This window comes from Rhinatrema bivittatum, chromosome 11, assembly GCF_901001135.1.
Source record: "Rhinatrema bivittatum chromosome 11, aRhiBiv1.1, whole genome shotgun sequence".
Taxonomy (NCBI): Eukaryota; Metazoa; Chordata; class Amphibia; order Gymnophiona; family Rhinatrematidae; genus Rhinatrema; species Rhinatrema bivittatum.
The window spans coordinates 90,265,718-90,290,216 of record NC_042625.1 but is presented as its reverse complement, the minus strand read 5'-3'; the positions used below and the strand labels follow the sequence as shown (position 1 = coordinate 90,290,216).

At 44.2% G+C, this 24,499-nt stretch overlaps 1 protein-coding gene across 1 annotated transcript in view; it reads left to right on the top strand.

Annotated features, from left to right (window-relative positions):
• LDLRAP1 (low density lipoprotein receptor adaptor protein 1) overlaps positions 1–24,499 on the top strand; it is a 51,638-nt gene that overhangs the window by 9,277 nt on the left and 17,862 nt on the right. The window contains exons 2-5 of the mRNA XM_029619970.1: positions 2,812–2,954; positions 7,164–7,276; positions 12,692–12,806; positions 22,998–23,070. Coding sequence (XP_029475830.1) covers positions 2,812–2,954; positions 7,164–7,276; positions 12,692–12,806; positions 22,998–23,070 — 444 coding nt within the window. The remainder of the gene's footprint in view (positions 1–2,811; positions 2,955–7,163; positions 7,277–12,691; positions 12,807–22,997; positions 23,071–24,499) is intronic.

The following is a 24,499-nucleotide window of genomic DNA, read 5'->3' as shown; positions in this document are numbered from 1 at the left end:
ACTTGCTAACTTCATGGAATGCCCCCTAGTCCTATTATTCGAAAGTGTAAATAACCGATTCACATCTACTTGTTCAAGACCTCTCATGATCTTAAAGACCTCTTATCATATTCCCCCTCAGCCTTCTCTTCTCCAAGCTGAACAGCCCTAACCTCTTCAGCCTGTCCTCATAGGGGAGCTGTTCATTCCCTTTATCGTTTTGGTTGCCCTTCTCTGTACCTTCTCCATCGCAACTATCTTTTTTGAGATGCGGCAACCAGAATTGTACACAGTATTCAAGGTGCGGTCTCATCATGGAGCGATAGAGGCATTATGACCTTTTCCGTTTTATTAACCATTCCCTTCCTAATAATTCCTAACATTCTGTTTGCTTTTTTAACTGCTGGAGTACACTGAGCTGACAATTTCAATGTCTTATCCACTATGATGCCTAGATCTCTTTCCTGGGTGGTAGCTCCTAATATGGAACCTAACATCGTGTTAACTACAGCCAGGGTTATATTTCCCTATATGCAACACCTTACACTTGTCCACATTTAAATTACATAGTACCTTCCAGAAGTTAGCTGTGAATTGAGTTCCTCGATCCGAGACTGTGTGCTTAGGCATGCCATGCAGGCGGAAGATGTGCGAAATGAATAGCTTGGTGAGCTCCATGGCAGTGGGTAAGCCTGGGAGAGCCACAAAATGAGCCATCTTCGAGAACCAGTCTACGGTTACCCAAGTAGTGTTTGCTCCTGAAGATGGTAAATCTACCATGAAGTCTGTGGCAATGTGTCCATGGTTCTTCTGGCCCTGGCAAGGGTTGGAGTTAGACCCCATGGATGACCCGGTGATGTCTTCTGTTTAGCGCAGTTTGCGCAAGAAGCGACGTAGGCGAATGTGTCTTTCTTCATGGTGGGCCACCAATAAAAGGTTTGAAGCTTAGATAGGGTTCTCAGTTTTCCAGGATGTCCTGAAAGTTTAGTCGTGGGTCCAAGCCAATAACTTTTTTTTTTCCTGAGGTTCTTGGGTACGATGGTCTTTCCTGCAGGTACTGAGTGGGTAGCTGCCAATATGACCTTCTCTGGGTCAATGATGTGTTGCGGTTCTTCTGGAATGTCCTCGAGAGGAATGAGCAAGATAAAGCGTCAGCTCTGATATTCTTATCTCCAGGGCAGTACTTGAGCACAAAGTTGAATCTGTTGAAAAACAGAGACCAACTCGCTTGTCTGTGATTCAGGTGCAGTGCATGGCGGAGGTACTCCAGATTCTTATGGTCTGAAGACCGTTACTTGATGTTGCGCTCCTTCGCGCCAAGGGCGCCATTCTTCGAATGCCATCTTTATAGCCAGAAGCTCCTTATCTCTTATTCTGTAATTTTTCTCTGCAGGAGAGAAGCAACGGAAGAAGAATGAGCATGGTTGTGAAACCTTTGAATCACCAGCCTGGCTTAATACAGCCCCTATGCCAACATCTGAGGCATAGACTTCCACGATGAAAGGCTTGGTGGGGTCTGGGTGTCTAAGGCACACTTTTAGTTTCTGGAATGCAGCTATAGCCTCTGGAGACCAATTAGTAACATTGGCACCTTTCTTTGTCATAGCTGTAAGCAGCACTAAGTGAAGAGTAATTCTTGATGAAGGTCTTGTAATAGTTGGTGAAACCTAAGAAGCCTCTGAGAGCTTTTAGACATGTTCAGGGAACTGAACATGTCTGGAAACTAAGGGCAGTCCATCTTCTTCCCATTCCTAAGCATTCAGATCAATCAGAATCTGCTCCAAACGTAACTGACACCACAAGGCTTCACTTTTTTTTTTCAGCTACCTTGGATTCCCTCCCATCTAGCCCTAGTCATACACAGCGTTCCAGCTGAGAGGTTCAGACCAATTTTCTCCCTGACAGCTCCTCAGCTGGCCAGTAGGTGTCGCTGTCGTGCAGTGGCTGGGAATGGTCTACAGTGGCAATGCTGCTAGCTGAAACATGTCACATTCACTGTGAAGTGTCAGCAAAGCCAGGGCAAGGGGATAGGCAAGACACCAGCCTAGCATGCATTACAGGGAGCACCAAATAAGTTTTGTATTATAATTCCTATTACATTTGTAGCTGTACATTTTAGTCTCTTTGCTTGCACTTTTGTTTTGCTTTGACATATTTTTGAGGTAAAATTGTCTTATATACGTCATGGAGGGGGGTGGGGTGTTGGGGTTCTTGTCTTGCCTAGGAGTAAAATCTTTCCAGCTAGAAGTTCCTGCATGCAGTTACCAAACAGCCCCTGAGACTATACCTAAAAAATCTTTTCATTGATATGTGCCTGCAAGTTCTCTTTTTTTTATTATGCTTTGATCTGAGGGGCAAAAATTGGAGGAAGAGTACAGCCCCATGGGTGGCTCTGTTGGAGTACAACAAATGGCAAGATTGATTCAGCAGCTATTAATCACTGGCGTGGTTTTTTGGGCTTGATGTATTTTCGTGAATCCCCTCGAGTTTCCCCTTCTGTTCCTTTCAGTCATGGTTTTGATAAATTCATGGAACCACTCTGAGCCCTGAATGCAGACCTCTGGCTGGAGGTCTCTGCATGTTCCTTATTTTTCTGTTTTTATGACGATACTTCCTATGTCTGAGGTTAACTTGGTATTAGAACAGAAACATGGTAACATCAAAACCCTCACCTCTTCATTCCGGCTGTTAATTATATGCACAAATTTGTACATCAACCTGGCCAAAATGTTGGGTGACTCTTTTTTTTTTTTTTTTTCTTCAGCTGGTTAAGAGTTTAACTGTTTTGCAGTGCCTTTGTTAAATATTGAAAGTCCACTTTCTTCTCTCCAGAGTTGCCAGAAAACTGGACAGACACCAGGGAGACTCTGCTGGAGGGCATGGCCTTTAACCTGAAGTATCTTGGTATGACGTTGGTAGAACAGCCTAAAGGAGAGGAGCTGTCTGCTGCAGCGGTGAAAAGAATTGTGGCAACGGTGAGTATCTTATCACTTTAACACATTTGCTTACATTTTTAAATCTGTATCGAAAAATACAGAGCAGACTAACCCAGAGCAGTCTCCATTCTGGATACATCCTCCTGATCCCAGTCAGAGGATAGAAAGTTCCACCAATAAGCAGATGGATCCAGTTTGAAAATTAAGCCAATGAAACCACAGTTGTCTTAAACTTAACTTACCTGTGTTAAATAGCTTTTTATTTATTTTATTTATTTAAAGTCTCTTCTATATCGATAACCGTTCGCACATCATATCGGTTTACATCAAACAATTAACTTTTGGGCAGGGCCCTTACAAGTAACAGTCTAACTGAGTAAATATATAAATACATGGAACTATAATAAAATAACTACAATGTACAGTATATATAATATAATAAAATGTACAGTATATTTACAGCATTTTTCTTTCTGAATAATATCCAGAACTCTTATTTGATTTGTTCCACCTTAAAGCAGATTACATTCAGGTGCAGTAGGTAAATCGCTCATCTTCAGTGCCTTCTTTCCAGTGTAAGGAAAGACTAAAACTGGCTCCATGCTTTTATTCAAGTCTCCTAGCCCCTCAGCTTCTGAGAGGTATGCAAGAATAATTATTAAAAGGTCACATTTGTCATTGCTGCTCTGTGAAACACATTGACAGATACATACATTCTGGGGAGGATGTTAATCTCCCGTTACCAAAATCCATATGAAAAGGAAGTCAACCTCTTGCCATGTCATACCTTATAGATACTGTGAGGAACCCAGCCGGTCCGCTTTAGATAAACAGTCGGGATTAAAATATATTCCGTGGCAGAAAAATTAGTGGGTGAGCCTCACATAAAAAAAATGCCATACTGGGTCAGACCAAGGGTCCATCAAGCCCAGTATCCTCAAGTTAGTATTAATGGAGGAAAAAGGTAAGAGGACGTCTGATCCTCCTGCTGCGAGCGCCAGGAACAGTATCCATCTCCAGTCCATTCCTGCCTTAAACTCTGCACCTGCACAGGTGGCTTCCCTTCATGTCTCAATATAGAGAACATGAGAGCAGAAAGAGCCTAAAACCTGTCCACATCCTGGTCAGCTCTTATAGTTTCTCTTTCCCTTTTGAGGTCCTCTGTGCTTGTCCCATGTCGTCTTGCATTGTGAGAGCTGTCCTGGCCTCCACAAGGAGGCTGGCTGTGTCTACCATAAATTAATTTCTGAATCTACCCCTTCACCCTCCCCCCATGACCTTGACCTGGAGCCTTCATTGAGGCCTATCTTCAGTTCATTGATACCCTGGAGATATTTAAATCTCTTATCCCTTTCCCTGTAGGGCATACATGCTTGGATGTCTCTCTCCTGCATGCTTTGGAAACAGTTGATTGCTTTTAGTAGCTGCTCAGGGGATAGAAATGTGCCATGATTCTTTATAGCCCAGGTGGCAAACTCCAGTCCTCTAGGGCCACAAAGAGGCCAGGTTTTCAGGATATCCACAATGAATATACATGAGTTTTGCATACATTGGAGGCAGAGCATGCAGATCCATCTCATGCATATACATTGTGGCTATCCTGAAAACCTGGCCTGTTTGTGGCCCTCAGACTGGAGTCTGCCACCCCCTGCTTTATAGTATAATTCTAAATTTTGGGCTGTTCTTAACCTTATCCCTCTTCAAACCAGATCTTTCCCCTTAACTCAGTACCCAATGTGAAGCTCAGTTGTAAATACCTGAAAAAGTACTGGTGGGGGGTGGGGAATAATCAAATTTCTTAATTTCTAAAATGTCTTAAGAGTGGTTTTGTGTTATAACTGCTCAGGGGTGCGGATTCCCATCTCTAAACATAATCCTTCTGAAGCCAACAAATAGAGGAATATGTAAGGCTAATTCACCCACCCACGCACAAACTTGTGTGCTTTCTTATGTTTTATTAATTTACATTTTTTTTATATACAGCAGCTGTTTTCCCTCTGCAAGATAAGGGAAATATTTATGCTGTTGTAATGGTGCTCGGGGGACATTCTGCAACTTAATAGCAACTCGCATACTGCTGCTTGCTGCATTTTTTTTTCCCTTTTTTTGTTTACTTCTACTCTTGGACCTTTGACCCAGGGAAGGGCCAGAACAGCGGGATCCAGCTGTTTTCAGGGGTTGGTGGTGGGGGGAGGCACAGCATTGAAGTTCACCCTATCGTGGCTTATTCCGGGTGCAGCACAGGTGGCTATGGATCACTGAGAGGTGAGGGGCTGTATGGCTGATACGTTGGCGGGATTTTTTTTTTTTAATTTCTAAGAATGACTGGACATCTTTACAGAATAAACAGCCTCCATGCCGTGCAGAATGGAGCAGCTCTTGTAGTATATATATATTGGAGGCTGGCTTTCCCCCTGCACCCCCCCTCCTGGTGTCTGCAGAAATGGCCAGTAAATTCCAGAAGGTCTTTCCACGCTGCAGTGTTTAAATCTCTTGCAGCAATGTGAAGGAAGAACAAGGGGACACTCCCCCTACCTGTTCAAATTATTTTTTCATAGCCTAGATTTCTAAAGGGGGGGGGGGGAGTCCTATGCAGTCACCCTGTGGGTGTCTGTCTCCCACTTTCCCAGTCCATGTGCTATTGACATCTTTGGAGCACTGCAAGGGAAGGGGGGCAAGAGGGATCTAGCGCAGGTATTTTTTCCAGATCTACATATTTCACAAAAACTTTTCATCCCCCTAATAACTTAGGTGTCTGATCCACACGGTCAGGGGGTGAATGAGGACCATGATGGAGTATTTGGGGGGGGGGGGGGGATTCACACATGTATTTATGCCTTCTATTACATTTTCAGAAGATTGTGTTGGTGAGGGGGAGAGTCCAAGGTGAGCCACAGTGTTCCCACGCTGTCCCCTAAGCAAGTACCTACACACTTGTAAAGTAGGTTCCCTTTTAGTTCTGTGTGCAAATTTTAGATGCATTCTGAGACTGCTGACCCAGCATCTCCCATTCATTCTGACAGCTGTTGCTTGTAGAATGTCAGTTCCCGAATGTCTTGAGTTGCGGGTGCATTTGAAGCTGCACCCAGTTACTGGTTGCGTGCATGAAAAACTTGGTGTGGAATAAGGTGCATTGTGCTTTATTTTTCCTATCTGCTTGCATTTATATTTCTGGTGGTAGTTCTGGATTGAGCATAGACCCTCCTTTGCAGCACGGTAGGTTTATATCCAATGTACCAAAATTGATTTACACACCTTGGGACCATAAAAGATCCCTACACATCTGATGTCTAAAACTTCTGCCCAGCTCCAGATGCAACAGCCCCAAATGCATCCAGTTACTTAGTTCATGCGGTATGAGCAGAATTGTGAGATCTTATTTCAGTACTCTGCTTTTCTTTTTTCTTTGAGGAAGTCCTGCAACATGGTGTTTAGTTTTATATGAAAGTACTGGATGATGTGTGCTTTCCTCTCTTGTTTTAGAAACGTAAGTTCACCAGTGAGTGGGAAGCTTTCCCCTCACCATGAAATAGGGGGTTGGAAGCATAAACAGCCTCTTGTGTTGTAGCTCAAATGTGTCCATCTATGATCATATTAGGAAAATTAAGCAGCTTGCTATGTACCATTACAGGTTTCTATTGGCAAGGCCTGTCTGCACCCTTGTATCTACAGAGCCTGCATAGGATAGGGTTCCAGTAGCATCTTTAAAACGACTGCAGCAGACCCTTGTCAGTTAAGCACCAATGGTGATTTTTTTTTTAAATAGCCAAACATGCAGTATAAAATGAGGGGGAGGAATTGATCAGCTTTTGGCACTTCAGCTGTTTCATTTTTAATCCTGGCCCATTTTTTTTGGTTGCCTGCTGTATGGAGTGAAACCTGCAGCAGACTTCTTTAACTTGTTCCCATTGGCTCCATTTGCAGATTTTTAAATAGTTGGGGCACAGTGAATGGGCATGTGGTGGAAGATGTACATTCAACTCCTGTCAAACAGGCAAGCTTGCCCTGAATGGGTAAGTGCAGCTGAGAGCCAGAAGCAACTTAGTGTGGGTTTTTTTTTGGTTTTTTTTTTTAGCCTGGCTCATGTCTATCATAGTATGTGCGAGGAAACTGACTTTTTAAAAATCTGCAGCGGGGGCTGTCTGTGGTATGTCTCTAGTTCCTGTTGTGAATAAGTTTAGGATTTGCTCATGTAGCTGGCTTTGAACTGTCCACATAAAGTGAAACTTGTTATCCATCCTCTAACAGGCCAAAGCAAGTGGGAAGAAACTACAGAAGGTTATGCTGAAAGTATCTCCCAGAGGAATTGTTCTGTATGACACTGGCACCAGTGAATTAATAGAAAATGTTTCAATATACAGGTATGTATCTGGTCTACTACAGTTCTTTTGTATCGTGTTACATTGTTGCTAAAGTGGGTGAAACGTGAATTAGCTTTTACATCTAACGTCTGTTTTTCAATGTCTTACACTAGAAGCAAATACTAAAGAATTTTTTTTTTCCTGTCCTTGGGTGTTAAGCTTTTATTAAAGATCGGCCTTGACTAAGTGGGTGAATTCTGGCAGGGTGCTTTGAGGTACAGATCACAAGTAAGCCTAGCTTTTGCTGTCGGAGCTGGCTTTGGAGAGGGATAGGGGGCTTTGGCAGTGCTTTAGGACTTTTTTTTTTTCCTCTCTGCTGTATCCTCTCTGCAGTGTTGTGCTTCACATGGTGATGTTAAAGGAAAGGGGTAGAAACCACTTACAATGTGCTGCCCCTCCTTCCCTGGGTACAGAAGGGGGGGCTCTAGCTCCTACGTGACCCTTTAAGTTTCCAGCATATTTCCTGCTGTGCAGGATTCTCATCTTGGACAAGTCTGTGCTCTGCAGGCTGAGATGCTGCTTTATTGGAAACCCCCCCCCCCCCCCACAAATTAACCGAAGAGAGCACCTGTGTAGTTAAGAGATACTTCAAGAATGTGTGCATGTCCCCCTAACAAAACTACTTGTTTTTCTACTGGCACTTGCCATTAAAATGGCTCAGACTGAAAAAATGACACTCAATGAACAGATTTGGTGGAACTCTTTAGGTTATAAATATGAGAAGGCCGTTGCTATTAAACTTCATCTAGCTAAAATAGTCTGTGCTGCAGAGGCCACTTGATGAATATTTAGAAACTTCATCCCTGTAACATGCTTGTTGACATTGGTTTCTTATGCATATATAATCTTTATCTGGTAACATGTAACCAGTCTAACTTCTGTAACCTTTTTTCTTTTTATAAAGCTTTATTAAATATTTCAGCTAAAAAGCGTGCACACATCACATGTTCACTTTTTTCCTCTAATGGATGTTGTGCATTGCCTGCTAATTTTTATTATGACTCATTTCAATGTTTCTAAAGTGTTATCTTTAATGCCTGGAACTTAGTCATATAATCTAGATGTTTGTGACACGTTAGCCCTCACTGTTTGAGGTATATTGATCGCTTCTTGGACTTGTGTGATTTCATTACCTTGAGCCTTATGTACAAATCGTTTTTTCCTAATCCAGTAAACTAGCCTCCAGTGAATTTAAGTAGCATTGTGAGGGCAGAGGAAATGCATGTAGATCACATTTTTCAAATCTGCACATCTTATTCCATGAAAAAAAGTACCCATAGAAAGCAGGTACTTTGTACCTGTGGCAAACTTCAAAGCACATGCTTACATTTTTGGTACAAAGTCCATGGATTACAAGGACCTGCAGACTCTGTCCCAAAGCAGACAGTTTGAAAAATGTTCCCTAAGCTACTGGCTGGACAGATTTGGCATCTGCATCTCTCATTGTTTAAATTGATTTACCTTGTGCTTCTGTAGACAGATCAGTTTTGTCTTGTACACCAGCAGTTGGCCATGGTGACTGCACTCTTTGCATTGCCTTGGGTAAGGGATAGCTGGAGGAGACCTTTAAGCTTTGAAACTAATTCTGCATAGTTAATCTAAAACAAGAGCAGACAGTGCCAGTCCTTGAGACCAGTCTGCTTTTCAAGATAACCAGAATATGCAAACTAAGCAGCACTGTTTGACCTGTGTTCTAAAGGTTGCTCCCATGTTGTCTGGGGGGGAGTTTGTGCACATTTCTATATAAGGCTCACTGCACTTTTATCCTTAAAGCCAGAGTCTTGTATGTGGTTTTACAAGAAGTGGCTTACCATTCTAGGATCTAGATGCTTGTTCATATCTTTGTGTATGCATTACAAGGCACTGAGTGCATAAGTTACTTTATGTAATCTGCCGTCTACCTTTTTTAGAAAAAGGCAGCGTATCAAATGTTTATAAGTGGATGAGCCTTTGCTAGCTAGTACGTAGCAGTACTGTTAAGGAAGGTAGAAGGGATGGGGTGGTTTTTGAATGAGTCTCTAGAACCGTGGAAGATTCTGTAAAGTGCAGGCACTGTACCGAGATGTACCTCCCTGTTCACTGTTCTGCATTTTGGTGGTGTACATCTTTGCATCATGGACATTGCTCCCCTGATGCTGAAATATAAAGTTGGAGGGGAATAGCATAGGGGTTGCCCTTCTAGGCACAAAGGGCCTGCAAGAATATAATGAACTCCAGGAGGGTAAGGTGCGCTCATGCTGAATAAGTGTCTCGTGATGGCAGGTAGACTGAGTAGCTCTTCAGTCTGCCCAGTTATTCTTGCTCACCTGGCCAAGGAATATAGTCCACCTACCAGCCATATAACAAGATTTTTTGTAAGACTTCACTCCATATCCAGGATGGGTTTTTTTTATGTAGGAAGATATCTTGGGTAGGTGAATATAACATCCCTTGTCTAGCTTGCTTCTACCCCACCCTATCACCATGAGGTCTTTATAGCCTAAATCAGGGGTCAGGAACCTATGGCTCGCGAGCCAGATGTGGCTCTTTTGATGGCTGCATCTGGCTCGCAGACAAATCTTTAATAAAGTAAAAATCTAACAAACCCCACCCTCCTGACCCCCCAAGACCTGCCAAAAGACCCTGGTGGTCCAGCGGGGGTCCAGGAGAGATCTCCTGGACTTGGGCTGCCAGTAGTCAAAATGGCGCCGACGGCCCTTTGCCCTCACTATGTCACTGGGGTCGACCAATGGCGGCGGTAGCCCCTGTGACATAGTAAGGGCAAAGGGCCGTCGGCTGCCAGTAATCAAAATGGCATCGACGTCCCTTTGCCCTTACTATGTCACAGGGGCTACCGCCGCCATTGGTCGACCCCAGTGACATAGTGAGGGCAAAGGGCCATCGGCGCCATTTTGACTACTGACAGCCCAAGTCCAGGAGATCTCTCCTGGACCGCTCCCCGCTGGACCGCTCCCCGCTGGACCACCAGGGACTTTTGGCAGGTCTGTGGGGGGTTGTAGTTAGTATGGCTCTCACGGAATTACATTTTAAAATGTGGCATTCATGGCTCTCAGCCAAAAAGGTTCCCGACCCCTGGCCTAAATGGACATACATCTGGGTGGCTTGATCAGCGGAGGTCTCTCCAGATGTCATTCCATCACAACCTGCCACATGAGGTGGCTGGTCTTTCTTTCTCAAATTCTAGCTTTAACATAAGTTTCTCAGTTCTTAAAAATCTGAAGTATTGTACATGACTAGACTGGACTGAGAAATGCAGGCATTGGGTCCTGCAATGTTATGTGAAGTGTTAAAAATGTTTAAATGTTTTTTTTAATTGAATTGTATATTGATATTGTACATAACTTTCAGCAATTTTTTTTAATGAAGCAATTTATAAATTGTTTTTCAGAACATCTGAACTGTCCTCTGTATTCAATGTCTAGCTTGAACCCTGAAGACAGTTAGCTAAACCTCTTCCTCAGCTACAGATATCAGAAATCCAGTTCTGGGTTACCAGAAACATTTATTTGAATGAAGAACAAATCAACACTCAAGAGATGAGAAGATCCCAAGAGTAGCTGCACAAATGAGACTGATAACAGCTGTAATAAATTTTCTCTGAGAGCTGACAATAGCTGTGAATTAACAGTAAATGTGCTTCTCAGTCTGAAAGAGGATGAGAAAAAAAAGCTGCCTTTCAACAAAGTCTGTGCAGGAAATAAACTGTCCCAGGCATTCCTTGGGTCAAGGGGACAAAGGCATAGATGGAGCAAAATAAATCCAATAGGAAGCTCAAACATTCAAACAATAACTAATCAGGAAAAAGCTGTACAAGCAGAGAGCCAGGGTGACCACGTTCTCAACGGTCCATGCACTGCGAAGGCACAGCAGTGTTGGTTGATTGCCACTGGTTTTCTACAGCCTGCCAGATACACAGCTGACTCCCTACCTTCTAGCCTGCTAGAAAACCTGGCTATTAACTTTCCCAAATTAAAAAAGACACATCCAGGGACTGTATTCATGAATGTCAGAAAGGTGACGGGCGTTTCCATGCATATGTATTCAGCCCCCTCCCTTCTGCAATGAAAAGGAAGCTGAACAAATCCTGTCACTAGAATTTAGGCTTTCATAACCTGGATTAGGTGCAGAGCCCTCTTTAAAAGCTTAAAAGCTGCAAATTAACACCTCCTATTGAAATACCACGCCTGCATATTATCCATTGCATATGTTGAAATGGATTTCATTGAGGTTCTTGGACTAAGGAAAACCTGATTTAGTTTGTCTAAAAGTGCAGCAGTGTTCGGTTTTACCATCTTTCACAGTAGGAAAACATTTGTGTTAACTTTTGTTTTGGTTCCAGTATTAGGCATCTGTTACAAGTTTGCTATTAGAATGTTTTAAAAGTTTTATATACAGACATGGCAGGTAGGGGAAAGAGCACGGCAGAATCAGCAGGGCTTGCAGGGTTCCCCAAGCCCCAGTGGCTTAGCAACTTTGAAGGAGCTCTAGCCCCCTGAAGCCCAGTCCCACACCTGAGTCCTCCTACTTCTACACAAACCCCTCTTCCCCCCCCCCCCCCCCCCCCCCCGGAGCTCCTGTAATGTACATACGGGTCACGGAGTCGTAAAGCATGTCAAGTTGCTATGCAGTTGTAAACTTGTCTTCCTTTCCCTCTTCTGACTTTATTAATAGAAGTAGTTGCTGCATTGGCTTTTCTCCTTGTGTAATCTTGCAGTGAAGTCACAATGCTGCATGGTGTGCACTTCAGAAATGCATCACAATTGTTTCTATGGCAACAGACTGGTGCCACAGCAGCTTTGTTAGGGAAACCAAGTAGGGCATGAGGCATTGCACAGACTCTACAAACGCAGCCTGCAGGCTGGAGATGGCTTTCTTTTTTCACACGAGTCTCCTGGTTTATTCATGCCCTCAGTTTTTGTTTAGCTTTTTTCAGTATGAAGTCCAACATCAAAAGCATATAAGTAGGCTCCAGTCTCTTGTTCAGGACTGGTACTATCTACTGAGGGTGATAGAGGTGGCTTGCTTGGGCTGCAGAGAGCTGATGAACACCCTGTGAGTAGATGAGGGTGCCAATGGGTTCATCTACATCCTGCACTTGGCCAGTAGGGCTTAGTTGGCCAGATGAAAGTATCCCTGGGGGGAGGGGGGAAACCCATAAAACTAAGATGGCATTAGCGTCCCAATAGCTAGGATTGATCATATCCCATTCAGTAGCTGGGCACAGCTGAATTGTGCTGCTAGGGACATTTGAGGAATGAGTTCCAATAAAACTAATGAAAATCAATCCAAAATGGAGATGGCTTTGCAAATTGCTATTTGTTTTTTGTCCCTTGAAGGAAATTGCATTTCACAAACAGTCGATGCACCAGATCTCCAATCTCCAAGGGGGTTTTCATGTCTGTTTTTCATTCCCAGGATATCTTACTGCACAGCTGACAAGATGCATGACAAAGTATTTGCATACATTGCTCAGAGTCAGTTGAATGAGAACTTGGAGTGTCATGCATTCCTGTGTGCAAAACGCAAGATGGTGAGTGACAACTTACTCCCTTCATTGTTGGGTTCTGTTGAAACAGCCGATCCATCTCCCCCCCCTTGTTTCTTGCATGTTTATGGGATGAAGTGGCCTGAATTACTATAATCCTTCAAGTTCCAAGGCTGCTGGTTTTTGGTCCTAGGCAATTTGTCTTCAATCACCATTATTAAAGACATTTGGCGGTAACTTGGGCAATTGGGAAGGGTGTTAGACTGCTGGTGAAGGGCTAATGATACCTCATTGCCACTGGCTTCCTGGGATGCTGCTTGAAACAGGAATAAATTCCATGGTTCTTGAGTTACATTATCGTCTGATACAACCAAATTGTCTGCTGTTCCCAAAACTTGGATCCTGTATGTAGGGTAACATACAGGGTTAATATCCTGCTGTACCTCTGCTGACATAACCTTCCCTTCTCGTCAGCTGTGACCCCCTCCCCCCCCCAGTCTGGCAAGATACGCTGTAATATGTAGCATTTTCTGAGTAATTTTTTTGCTTATCAGGTGACGGTATATTAACCCCTCTCCCCCCCCATATTCAGCATTCAATGTCTACCCCTAAAGGCCAAGTAAGGATCTTCCTTACTTCAGTCAAATAGCCGAAATATTTTTTGATTCTTCACTCAGTTTTGACCGAAAAGCCGATCATTATACAGAGCACCTGGCTACTGAAGAGCTGCTGTGCTGGGGCATGTTCATGGTGGCGAGGGGAAACTTTCTGGCTTCATCTTCTAGTTTGTAGGATACTGTAATAAGATGCATGCAACTGTGCTCACCGCTGCCTTCATGATTTTAACAAGGAGTTTAATGCACACAAATTAACTCCTCCGTGCAACTCCCATGTTAATCACAACATTAGCTGATATCCCTCTGCAGAGGGTTGCAGAGGGATATCAGCTAAACCTGCAACCCTCTGCAGAGGGTTGCAGGTTTAACTCTGGGGTCAGAGGTAGAGTAAAGGATCTGGTGCTAGTTTTGGTCTAAGGAAGGAACCTGGAATTTTTATGGGGGTGGGGGATCCTGTACTTGGTGTACTCTATAGATTCCTTGTACACATTTTTAGTGCACAAAATACAATTTGTGAGCATTACATTTTCTGTGCAGAAAACATTTGTGCACATTTTTGGGTATGCATTAGTACACCGTAGCTTACTGCATCGGACATAACTTTTTCTTTTCCTTTTTTAGCAAAATAAAGAAATGCACACAAATTCAGCACCCACTCTTTTCACTCGCATCTTATTGCACTGTGCTCTCAGGCTAAATGCTCTTGTAAAAAGCCAGAGCTGACAGGCTGGTTATCCTTTCTGATAACATGAGCTGCCCATGAGGGGAGGGAGGGGGAGAATGTGACCATAATTAATTTGGGCCGCAGTGCTTCACGAGAAGGTCTTAAGGGTCCCTATGGACTTCTCTAATGCTTACGGATCAAGCCGGAATATTTAATATTCTGTCCGTTTTCATGTTCCTTTCAAAAGAAGGCAGGTTGAACTGAGTGCTACTCTGGAGGCACAGAGCAGCTTGAAGCTTGCAGTGCAAAGATAAGGGTTTTCTGCAAATTAAAAATTGTAATCTGTCTGGCACATGAGCATTATCTGATAGCCTGATGCAGTTCCTGGTGGAAATCTTTTTTTTTTTTCCCCTCCAAAATGGCAAATCTATAGCATTTTATGAAGGTGGAAACTCCTTTTGTTTAAAATACATGAATGCCATTGCTGGGGTTTTTAAGTTGAGCTCATTAGCTGTAGATGATGATGCTAGCAGTCTTTTTAAGACTTTCTGATGAAGCGTATTCATAGCCTGTTCAGAAAATGAATTTTTAATAGACTGCCCTTCCTATCTATTACCAAAACAAGGTAGTGAACAAAATGAACTTCTAAACAATCGCACAAAAATATAGAATCTAGGGTACTGAAGAGTTTCCAGACAGTTGTGAAAACGTTGGATTTTAACTCGGTGTGCTATGGTAGTATAACACAGACCTAATCTGAGCATTAAAAAAACAAATCAAACCTACAGATGGAATATATAGAAGATGATTACCCCAAAGATACTACCCCAAACTAATCAAGCTAGATATTTCACTTGGATGCAGCTCCATCACTGCTCTCTACATTAAAGGTGGGGATGGAAGGAAAATAGAACCAAGAGCTAAGAGAAACAGATAAGTATGAGAGAAAATATGTGTGAAGCTTGCTGGGCAGACTAGATGGGCCATTTGGTCGTCTTCTGCCGTCATTTCTATGTTTCTATGTTTCATTTCTATGATTCTTGGCTGGACTGAAGGCAATGTGCCAAGCAAACTTTTCCATCACAGGAAGGGTTAGAACCCTTTTGTCTTGCATCCTGGCAGGAGTGGGCTGCCAGGGGAGCTCTGACAAGGGTGTAGTGCTGCCCTTAGGTTCAAATATTTTTTTTTTTGCAGCCGAACTTTTGAATTTGCAGTTTCCTAAGCAACAGACCCAGTAGGCTTATAAAAAGGCCATTACAATAAACCAAATCAGCAGGGACCAGGCCACCTTTCTAATAGATGGTTAAAGGGCAAAAGGACATCACCATCTTTAGTACAAAAAAAAGGTTCTAAGCCAGGCTAACAAAATCCCTAGATCTTTCACCTTTTCAGAATCTGCTGCAGTAAAACTATCTCTTGGAGCATGGGGAAGGTGCAGTGGTAGTGCTATCAACCTGATGCAAGAATCTGTCTTCTGCTCATGCAGTCTAAGCTTACTGGTCAAATGCTATTCAGCTAATTCAGACCGGTACTAGCAGCACATGGTTCCCTATTTTCATCATTCCTAATGGGTGTGGGAGCTGGGGAAGGATCTGTGCATCTGCATATTTACAGAAGACCTGATCTAAGGGGGTGAGGGGGAACCCTGCGGCACCCCAGGGGCACAGAAGCAGTGGCAACCTCTTCATACAAAGTTTAGAGTCCAGAAAGGTTGGTAGCCTAGATGGCTACCAACCTTTCTGGACTTTCTTGGGGAAGTAACCGCCGTAGATGGCTAGGGCAGTTACTTCCCCAAAACCAAATAAGCAGATACTTTACTTTCAATACATATCCAGCATAGCTCTCTGCTTCAATGGCAGGGGGAATGTGGAAAAGAGGATCTGTATATGGACAACAACCAACAAGGTCTGAATTACATAGCCTGGGTGGACAAAGGCATGGGTGTAGCCTGCTTATTGCTGCGGTTACTACCCCTAATTAAGCTAGATATTCACTTGGATGTGGTTCTGGCACTGCTCTCTACATTGGTGCAGGGGAAATGGAACTAAGGGGTACTAAAAGCCAGGCGTAACAAGTATGAGAAAAAAGTGCATGGCTTGCTGGGCAGACTGGATGGGCCATTTGGTCGTCTTCTGCCGTCATTTCTGTGTTTCTATGGAACTATACTTTTAGTTGGCTTTCAGCAGAAATGGAATATTTGAAATGTGCATATAAATTTGCACAGAAACTACATCCAAAGGAGGCTTTTTTGTAGTGGAGGATTAGCCTAGTGGATAGAGCAGTGGGTTCTGAATCAGGGAAATTAGGATTCATATCCCACTGTCCTTCCTTGGGCAAGTCATTTTACCCTCCATTGCCTCAGGTACAAAACAACTGATTGGGAGTCCTCTGGGGCAGGGAAATACCTACATAATCTGCTTTAAAGTAACTAAAAAAGCAGAATATAAATCAAATTTAATCTACACCAAAACCCACATTCCATTACTAAGCTGCAGTTGAGGGTCAGCCTGGCAGCACAGAGATGGTGCTGGTATTTATTTTTATTTATTTATTTAGAGTTTTTATATACCGGCAATCATGAAAACATATCTTGCTGGTTTACATCGAACAGGAGTGCATTATAAACAAAAAACTAGAACTGTGGTATCCGAAAGTACAGTTACATTTAACAAGGGTAGCCGAACTTGGAGAAGGAAGAAGAGAGGAGAGAAAAGAGATGGTTAAACAATATACAACTTAAATATAGTATACAGAATAAATGTTATATACAAGAGGAGTGGAGTTTTAGGTATGAGACCTGTGGCTTTTTTCAAAAGCTTGGTTTCTTCTTGAGTCAGCTAAGGATGGAGGAGTTGTGGGAGGCAGCTTTTGCAAGGGGCGGATTGGCCTATCGGGTGATCGGGCATCCCCCGGTGGGCCGGTCGCGTGGTCTGCCGAGCACAGCCGCGACAGAGCCACTCTCGGCAGACCACGGGGTATTTTCTGGGCTGGCCTGGATGAAAAAATCCCCGGGATGATCTTTACCTGGAATCTGCCCCTGGCCTTTGCATCCTGTGGGGGAAAGAGGGTGATCTCTACCATTGCACAATAGCAATACCCTAGCATCCTGATGCAATAAAGTGCATCCAGCCCAGTGCTTGGGTTTTTGCAGTTGGGCGTGCAAGGCTAGCACCCGATGCAGTAAAGATTAGTGCATCCAAAACGCGTACATTAACCTGATAGTGCCTAACAAATGCAAATTCCATGTAGATGAGGACATTGGCTATTACTGCCCGATGCAGGAAAATGCTGAACGCTTAGCGCAGGGACTCTAACTCCAGCCCCAGAGGTGGAGTAATGTTTGTTCTCAAAGGCTCATAAACATTACAAAATATAGTCCCCTGTCTTGTAATAAGTGGCCTCCTTAGTATCCTGGCTCAAAAAGCACCCTTTTTCTTATGACCACACAACTTTAGATGCCCATGGCAATGGGTGCCTGAAACTGTAGCACTGCAATCAGCACCTCAGCAAAATAACCAAAAGAAGCGCAATCAAAACAGATGCTCGTATTGCAGTAACCTATTTTGAGCCTCTGAGACGCATTCCCCCGTTTTGCACCCTTCTTTACGCTGCCTCTCATGTACGTATTGCATCAGAGCCCCCAGGGATGTGGCTGTGCATGTCGTCCCCTGGGGTGTATGCATGACGGGTATCACTGGGAGCCTTGCTCGGTGCCCTTGGCTGAGAATGGCCTTGCCGATTAGCAGCTGGACTGGGTGGGGAGGGGGGTTTAATGTGGGTAAGTCTAATTCAAAAATGGTGCAGTGGGCCAAGCTGAAGCTGGTTCTGATATAGGCTGGAAGCCCTGCGAGAACCCCACTGAAGATTAAGTGGAACATCGTTAGTCATCTAATCTTGTGGCGCTTGCCCTTTTGCAAGTCTCTGAAGGGTCCTAATTTGAAGGAATTTTTTTTAAACTTGAAAAAAACCCCAAAAAAACATAGGGTGGGGAAAGCCTTTTTTTAGGGAGGCATGTTGTGGTAATATAGCTGGCAGGAGCAAGAATCCTGTGAGTCCTTGCAGCAGGCTGCAGATCAGCCGCCATATGGTTATATAATGCAATGTATGGGTACAGGGGCCGGAGTTAAGATACTAGGGCTGGAAAAATGCTGAAATGGAGCAATTAAGACTGGTCAGTTTTATTATACCAGTACTGAGGAAACGGAGCACAATTCATAGGGCTTAACTGGACATTTTTATCAGATCTGCTAAATTAACTAGCAACTTTATGTACACTGAGGTATGTCTTTGCACTTTTTTGGATAAAGAAATGTCCCTGCTGTACTGCTAATGAGAAATAGAACTTTGAGAAATCAGGGTCAGTTTTGACAGTCGGCTTGGATTCTGAAGCTGGGCCTTCCTTGTGTCCAGTGTGTGGTTGGGAGGACAAGGAGCCCATGTTCAGAGCACCTGAGTGAGAGTCTTTACAGATTCTCCTTGGAGCCTGCCACTCAGGGGTGGTGTGCTAACTGGATTTTGCACCTTCAGGGAAAGGTAGTGCCATTGCTATACTGCTGACTGCCTTCTCTGCATCGCTTGGGTTCTTTCTAGAGCAGTGATGGCTAACCTATGACACGCCGAGCCGTTTTGGCTGACACGCGCAGCGTTTCGAGGACTATCAGGAATTTTTTTTTTTTTCGGCTGCGCCGAGCCTTTTCTTTTTCAGCTGCGCCGAGCCTTTAAATGTGTTTTTTAGTTTCCCCCTACCCTCCACCAATGCCCCCGGGCGCAGGGAGGCTCATGCGTCGCAGCGATGAGGCTCAAGACAACGCGCTGATGCTCCTCCCTGCCTGCCTGTGCGGCCCCGGAAGTAAACGTTGCCGGAGCAGCGTGGGCAGGAAGGAGGAAGCGAATCAGCGCGTGCAGAAGAGGAGGAGCCGCCGCGGGTCGCTGCGAATCCCAAGTCGCAGCGGCCCAAGAAGAGGAAGAGGCCCGGTAGCAGGGCTGCCGCGGCCCGAGAAGATCAGGGCCGCTGCAGAGCCCATCCTGCGGCGACCCGCGAAGAGGAGGCCCAGAGGTGAGAGAGAGGCTGAGGGCCCGTAGAGTGCGTGTATGAGGTGAGTTGAGAGAGAGGACCTGAATGTTTGCAGAGACAGCATGTGAGAGCCTGTGTGTGTGTGTGAGAGAGAGAGCATGTGCCAGTGAGAGCCTGTGTTATATGAATGATTGTATGAGAGCATGTGCCAGTGAGAGCCTGTGTGTATGAATGATTGTATGAGAGCATGTGCCAGTGAGAGCCTGTGTGTATGAATGATTGTATGAGAGCATGTGCCAGTGAGAGCCTGTGTATATGAATGATTGTATGAGAGAGCATGTGCCAGTGAGAGCCTGTGTATATGAATGATTGTATGAGAGCATGTGCCAGTGAGAGCCTGTGTGTGTATGAATGATTGTATGAGAGAGTATGTGCCAGTGAGAGCCTGTGTGTATGAATGATTGTATGAGAGAGCATGTGCCAGTGAGAGCCTGTGTATATGAATGATTGTATGAGAGAGCATGTGCCAGTGAGAGCCTGTGTGTGTGAGAGAGAGAAATGCATGTGAGAATGAGAACCTGACTGTGTTTGAGGGAAGAAGATGGAGAAAAAAGAAACAGAAAAAAAGACAATATAAAAGGAATTGGCAAAAAAATAAGAAAGGGAAGGTGAAAAAAAAGCCTGTGACCAACCAATTAGAAAACTAAGATCAGACAGCAAAGGCAAAAAAAAAAAAATGTACTTTTTAGTGATTGACACATGTACTCTTTGGGAATGTGCAAGAATAGCACTTTCTCAACGGATCTCACAATGTACGAGATCAGCATGGAGAAAGTGGAAGCCCACGGGGCCTGCACAGAGGAGGCAGCAGAATGGACTTCAGTGTCAGTAGCAGCAATCGGCACCTCCGCAATAGCCACGCGGCATCAGTGACAGTGGCAGCAGAGGAATGAGAGAGGTTCTGAGGTTGCTGGCAAAAGAAAGAGAGGGGGGGTCTACCTTTAGTGTGTGAATGTGTATGAATGGGACTCTGCCTGGGGGTGTATGGGTGTGAATGCATGGGTGCCTGCCTGGGGGTCTGTGTGTGTGAGAATGAATGTGTGCATGCCTGGGAGATGGGGAGGGAGTGTTGTGAACATGAATGGGAGCCAATAAAAGAAACCGACTGACAGATGAAGTTTGTAACGCTTGCTTGGACTTGAAGTGTACGAAATACCAACCTTCAATTGAAGATTTAGCCAATGAAATTCAGCAACAAAAAAGTCACTAAGCAGGTAAGGTAAAGAATTATTTGTTTTTGCTTTATTAATAAATACAGTATATATATTAAAATTATAACTTTGTTGATTAGAGCTACAAATATCACAAAATTATGGATTTTTCTAGAAGTGACACACCACCCGAGTTATGCTCGGTTTTTTTATGAATTTTGACACACTGAGCTCAAAAGGTTGGCCATCACTGTTCTAGAGCAAAGACTCTCTTCTGATTCACCTAAGAAGGGTGGGGTAGTCCCGTCTTCAGCTGGATGCTGCCCACACTTCCGGCTCACTCTCAACGGGCCTTGCTGCTGGTCCCACCATTTTTAAACCTCGGACCCTTCCCTTCTCTATCCACTTTTCTCACTCAGATGCTTTTTTTTTTTTTTTTCCTTGTCTTAGTTTTTAAACTTCCTTGAAACATCCGGTTCTCAAATACCAGACCTGATACTCTGAACTGCCTTGCGATTTAATCCCACCTATCTTAGATCTGCTCAGTCAGGTCTTGCTATCTTACCCGAGGTCGTCTGACTCTTCTCTCTTGCTATCATCCATCTTGATACTGTAAACTGAGTAGGGATTATCCACTCTGAACAGTGCTGTGTACATCTTGCATGTGCTGCATATTTGGAAGGGCTTTCATTCTTACTCAGAAACCGTATTCACCTTGGAGGGTGGGTGGAAGAAGGATGAATTGGAGCATCTTGTAATGAGCCAGACCCCTTGGTAAGCACAGTTGCTCAGGGCACTATATACCATCTGCTCATTTAAAGTTCTCTGCCTCTCATGGTGGTCAGCTGAAGGTGCCTCCCCCTACTCCATTATCTGCCTAGCCTTTCTACTGTCCTTGGGCACAGCAGTTTGTTGCTTTCCTGACTGTGTATTTGTGGTGATTTATCTTCTTCCTCACCACCCTGTCTCTCCTCCTCCTCTCAGAAGAGATCTGGCTGCTGCTGTTCCTGAAGTAATTAGCATTCTGTAAGAAATCAGTAATAGTAGGTTATGATAGCTTTGTTGGTTGGCCAACATGGAGGCATCGGTTTCAGGAATGCCATCTGTTTCATCTCCGGCATTAAGTTCTTGCCAAAGCAAATCCTTTCAAAGTAAGAGCAAAAGGGTTACTACTAGGAAAAGATTGTTCACAGATGCTGTATTTACACCCCCCCCCCCAAAAAAAATCTTTCATATGCAAATATTAATGGAGCACAGCTTGATTAGTTATTGCTCTTGTTTTGGAATGTCCCTATTGCAGCTTCCTAAGTATTTTGGCAACTTTGTGCTTGCATTTGCAAACTTGTCTTGCAGCGAGTGACTTGGACCTGTGCTGGTCGGGGTGCAGTGACTTTTCTGTGGGAGCTGGAGGATGTATGGCGATGATCAGATAACAGCTGTAAAAGTGACTCTTTAACCTCCTAGGCTTGCAGGTGGTGCTGTTGGAAAAGACATCACAGGATTATTTTTTTAGATGTTTGAGTCACTAAAGACTAAGTACAATTTGGAAGTTGAGGTTATCCCCAATATTCTGTCTGCAGCTTAGGGTAACTTACACTTACTTTTCAGTCAATCATTTCCTAAATACCCCATTTATCTGGTTTGTTTGTTTTTTGTTTTTTTTGGTGTTAGCTTTTCTAATCTGACATGGGGGAGAGGGAGCAGTGAGGAAAAAATGTAGACCAGCGAAAAAGGGGTGAAAACAAAAGGCCAAGAACTAGTATAGGAACAGTACTTAGGGGAAAACAAGGTACAGGGTTGCATGAACTAGCCAATAAACACTATATATAATACTGCATATTATACACTCAAATGGTGAGGGGGTAGGGGGAATAAGCACTATATACAATCCTGCAACATTATGCAATCAAGGCAAGGGAATTTGGGAGGAGGGAATCTGAAAGGCAGGGAGGGGTAAGGGGGGGGTAAAGGAATAAGCATTATTATACAGTCAAAATCAGGGCAATGGAAAATTGGGAAGGAGTGGCAGGGCAAAGGAGGGATTTGAGGGGGAATGACAGATTAAGTGGGGTCCAAATCCAGATATGCCTGTTTAAAAAGCCAAGTCTTTAGCCCTTTTTTGAATTTCTGAGTATGAATTCTAATCAGAGCTCAAGGGCCATGGTGTTCCAGAGGGTGGGGCCTGTGATAGAGGGGGCTCGCTCCCACGGTGGAGGTGAGATGTGCGATTTTAAGGGTGGGGGTATAGAGGGTTCCTTTGTGGGTGGTTCTAGTGGGACAGTTGGAGGGGTGGAAGCAGAGAGTATCCTCAAGCCAGGAGTGATTATGGTTGTCCAAGGAGTTGTGAATGATGAGGGTTTTGTATATGATGTGGGAGGAGATGGGGAGCCAGTGAAGTTACTTAAGAATGGGGGGTGATGTGGTCGGCTTTGCGGGTATTAATTAGAATTCTGGCCATGGCATTCTGCAACATTTGGAGGGGTTTGATAGAGTAGGGGAGGCCTAGAAGTAAAGAATTGCAGTAATCCATTTTTTATAGTGTCGCTTGTAAGACTGTACGGAAGTCTTGTGCATGGAGCAGAGGTTTGTTTGAGGATATGGAGCTTAAAGAAGCCTTCTTTTAGAGTTGCTGATGCAATGGAAACCTTGAAACTGGGTGGGGAGGGAATAATTGGCAGAGCAAGACCCTGAGCTATCTAAACTTGTCCGTCAATGCCGCTTCTTTTTCAGGCTCAAGCAGTTACCCTGACTGTGGCTCAGGCTTTCAAAGTGGCCTTCGAGTTTTGGCAAGTGGCCAGAGAAGGTGAGTCTGGGGGGGGGAAGGGAAGGGGTGGATTTTTGCTCTGCAATCTGGCTCTGAGTATTCCAGGCAGGTAGGAACAGAAAAGACATTTGCATATTTTTCTTCCACGGGAAGAATTGTCGTGGTTACACTGCAGAAGCTGTGAAAGGTTTAAAATCTAGAAGTTTTTTTCTTTTCTACTATTTAATATGGGGGGGAGGGGGGGCTCTTCAGTCACATCTGGGTTATGTGGCCCTGTGGGGACTGAATCCAAGCTGCGCCTGTCTCCCCAATATTCGTTTTCCCCTGCACCGTGTAAGTTATGCCGTTTGTAATCCCCTGGCCCTTAGATGATAGTTCCAGGGTCTTGGTCACAAGATCTCTTAACTCTTTTTGCAAGGCGATGCCTTTCTCACAGGACCCTAGGCCAAGGCTTCCTGAGCCTGTCCCGTGGACCCCCCTAGCCAGTTGGGTTCTCAGGGTATCTGCAGGAGATTGATTTCACATAGACTGAATCTCCATGGTGTGCAAACTTATCCCGTGCATGCTGTATAGCCTGAGAACCAGACTGGCTAGGGTGTCCCCCAGGACGGGTTCGGGAAGCCCTGGCCTGGTCTCTAAAGCAGAGACCTTACTGTGAGCATTTTTTTTTTTTGTCGCTAGTGACACAGCTTCTGTCCAAGCATTGATTTCTGCATCGGCCTTGGCGAGTAGAGCAGGCTACTCATTATTCTTCAGAGAACGATCATATTACTTTTCCCCATATAAAGATTTATTAATGGTCGCCTCCCCAGAGCATTATAAACCATCAACTTTTGCTGAAGTCATTGCATTGGTTTTTATACGCTGGGTGCAGTAAACTATAGGGTGTCCTTATCTGCCGTGTAAAAGTGGCAGAATGGTACCTGAAGCTTTAACAGTGGCCTGTATCCTGAGCATGTAATTATGAGTTATGCTGAGCCTTCAAGCACTTATTTGCATAATCTTTAAATAGCTTTCCGAGCTCGTCTTAATGTTTAAATTGGTGAGGATTTAAAGCATTTTTAGGCTTGTAGGATTCAAATCCACGGTCTGGCGTTGCTGGGCATGTGCCACTGTGGAATTACAGCTGTCATTTCATCTCTGGAAGCAGAGGATAGGGAGGTGACATGTGGTTCACGTAGCGGGGGAGGCGCATAGTAACTTATCAGCTGCAAGGTGACGGCAGATTTCAAAACTACGCAGGAGGGTGTGAGGAAAACAAATAGTGTAGGGGGTAAAGAGCTTTTTGGACAGGTAGGGAGGGTCTGGTGCTCCATGCCTGCTTGTAAGAATGGACTAAACTGAGTAAGTCAGCAGTAAAGCTAGGTGTATTTAAAAGGGAGGGGGTTAATTCCTCTTCAGCACCATGGACTAGACAGTGCCTGTGGATCTTCTGCATTGGTGTTACTTTTGCTAAAAATGAGTCTGG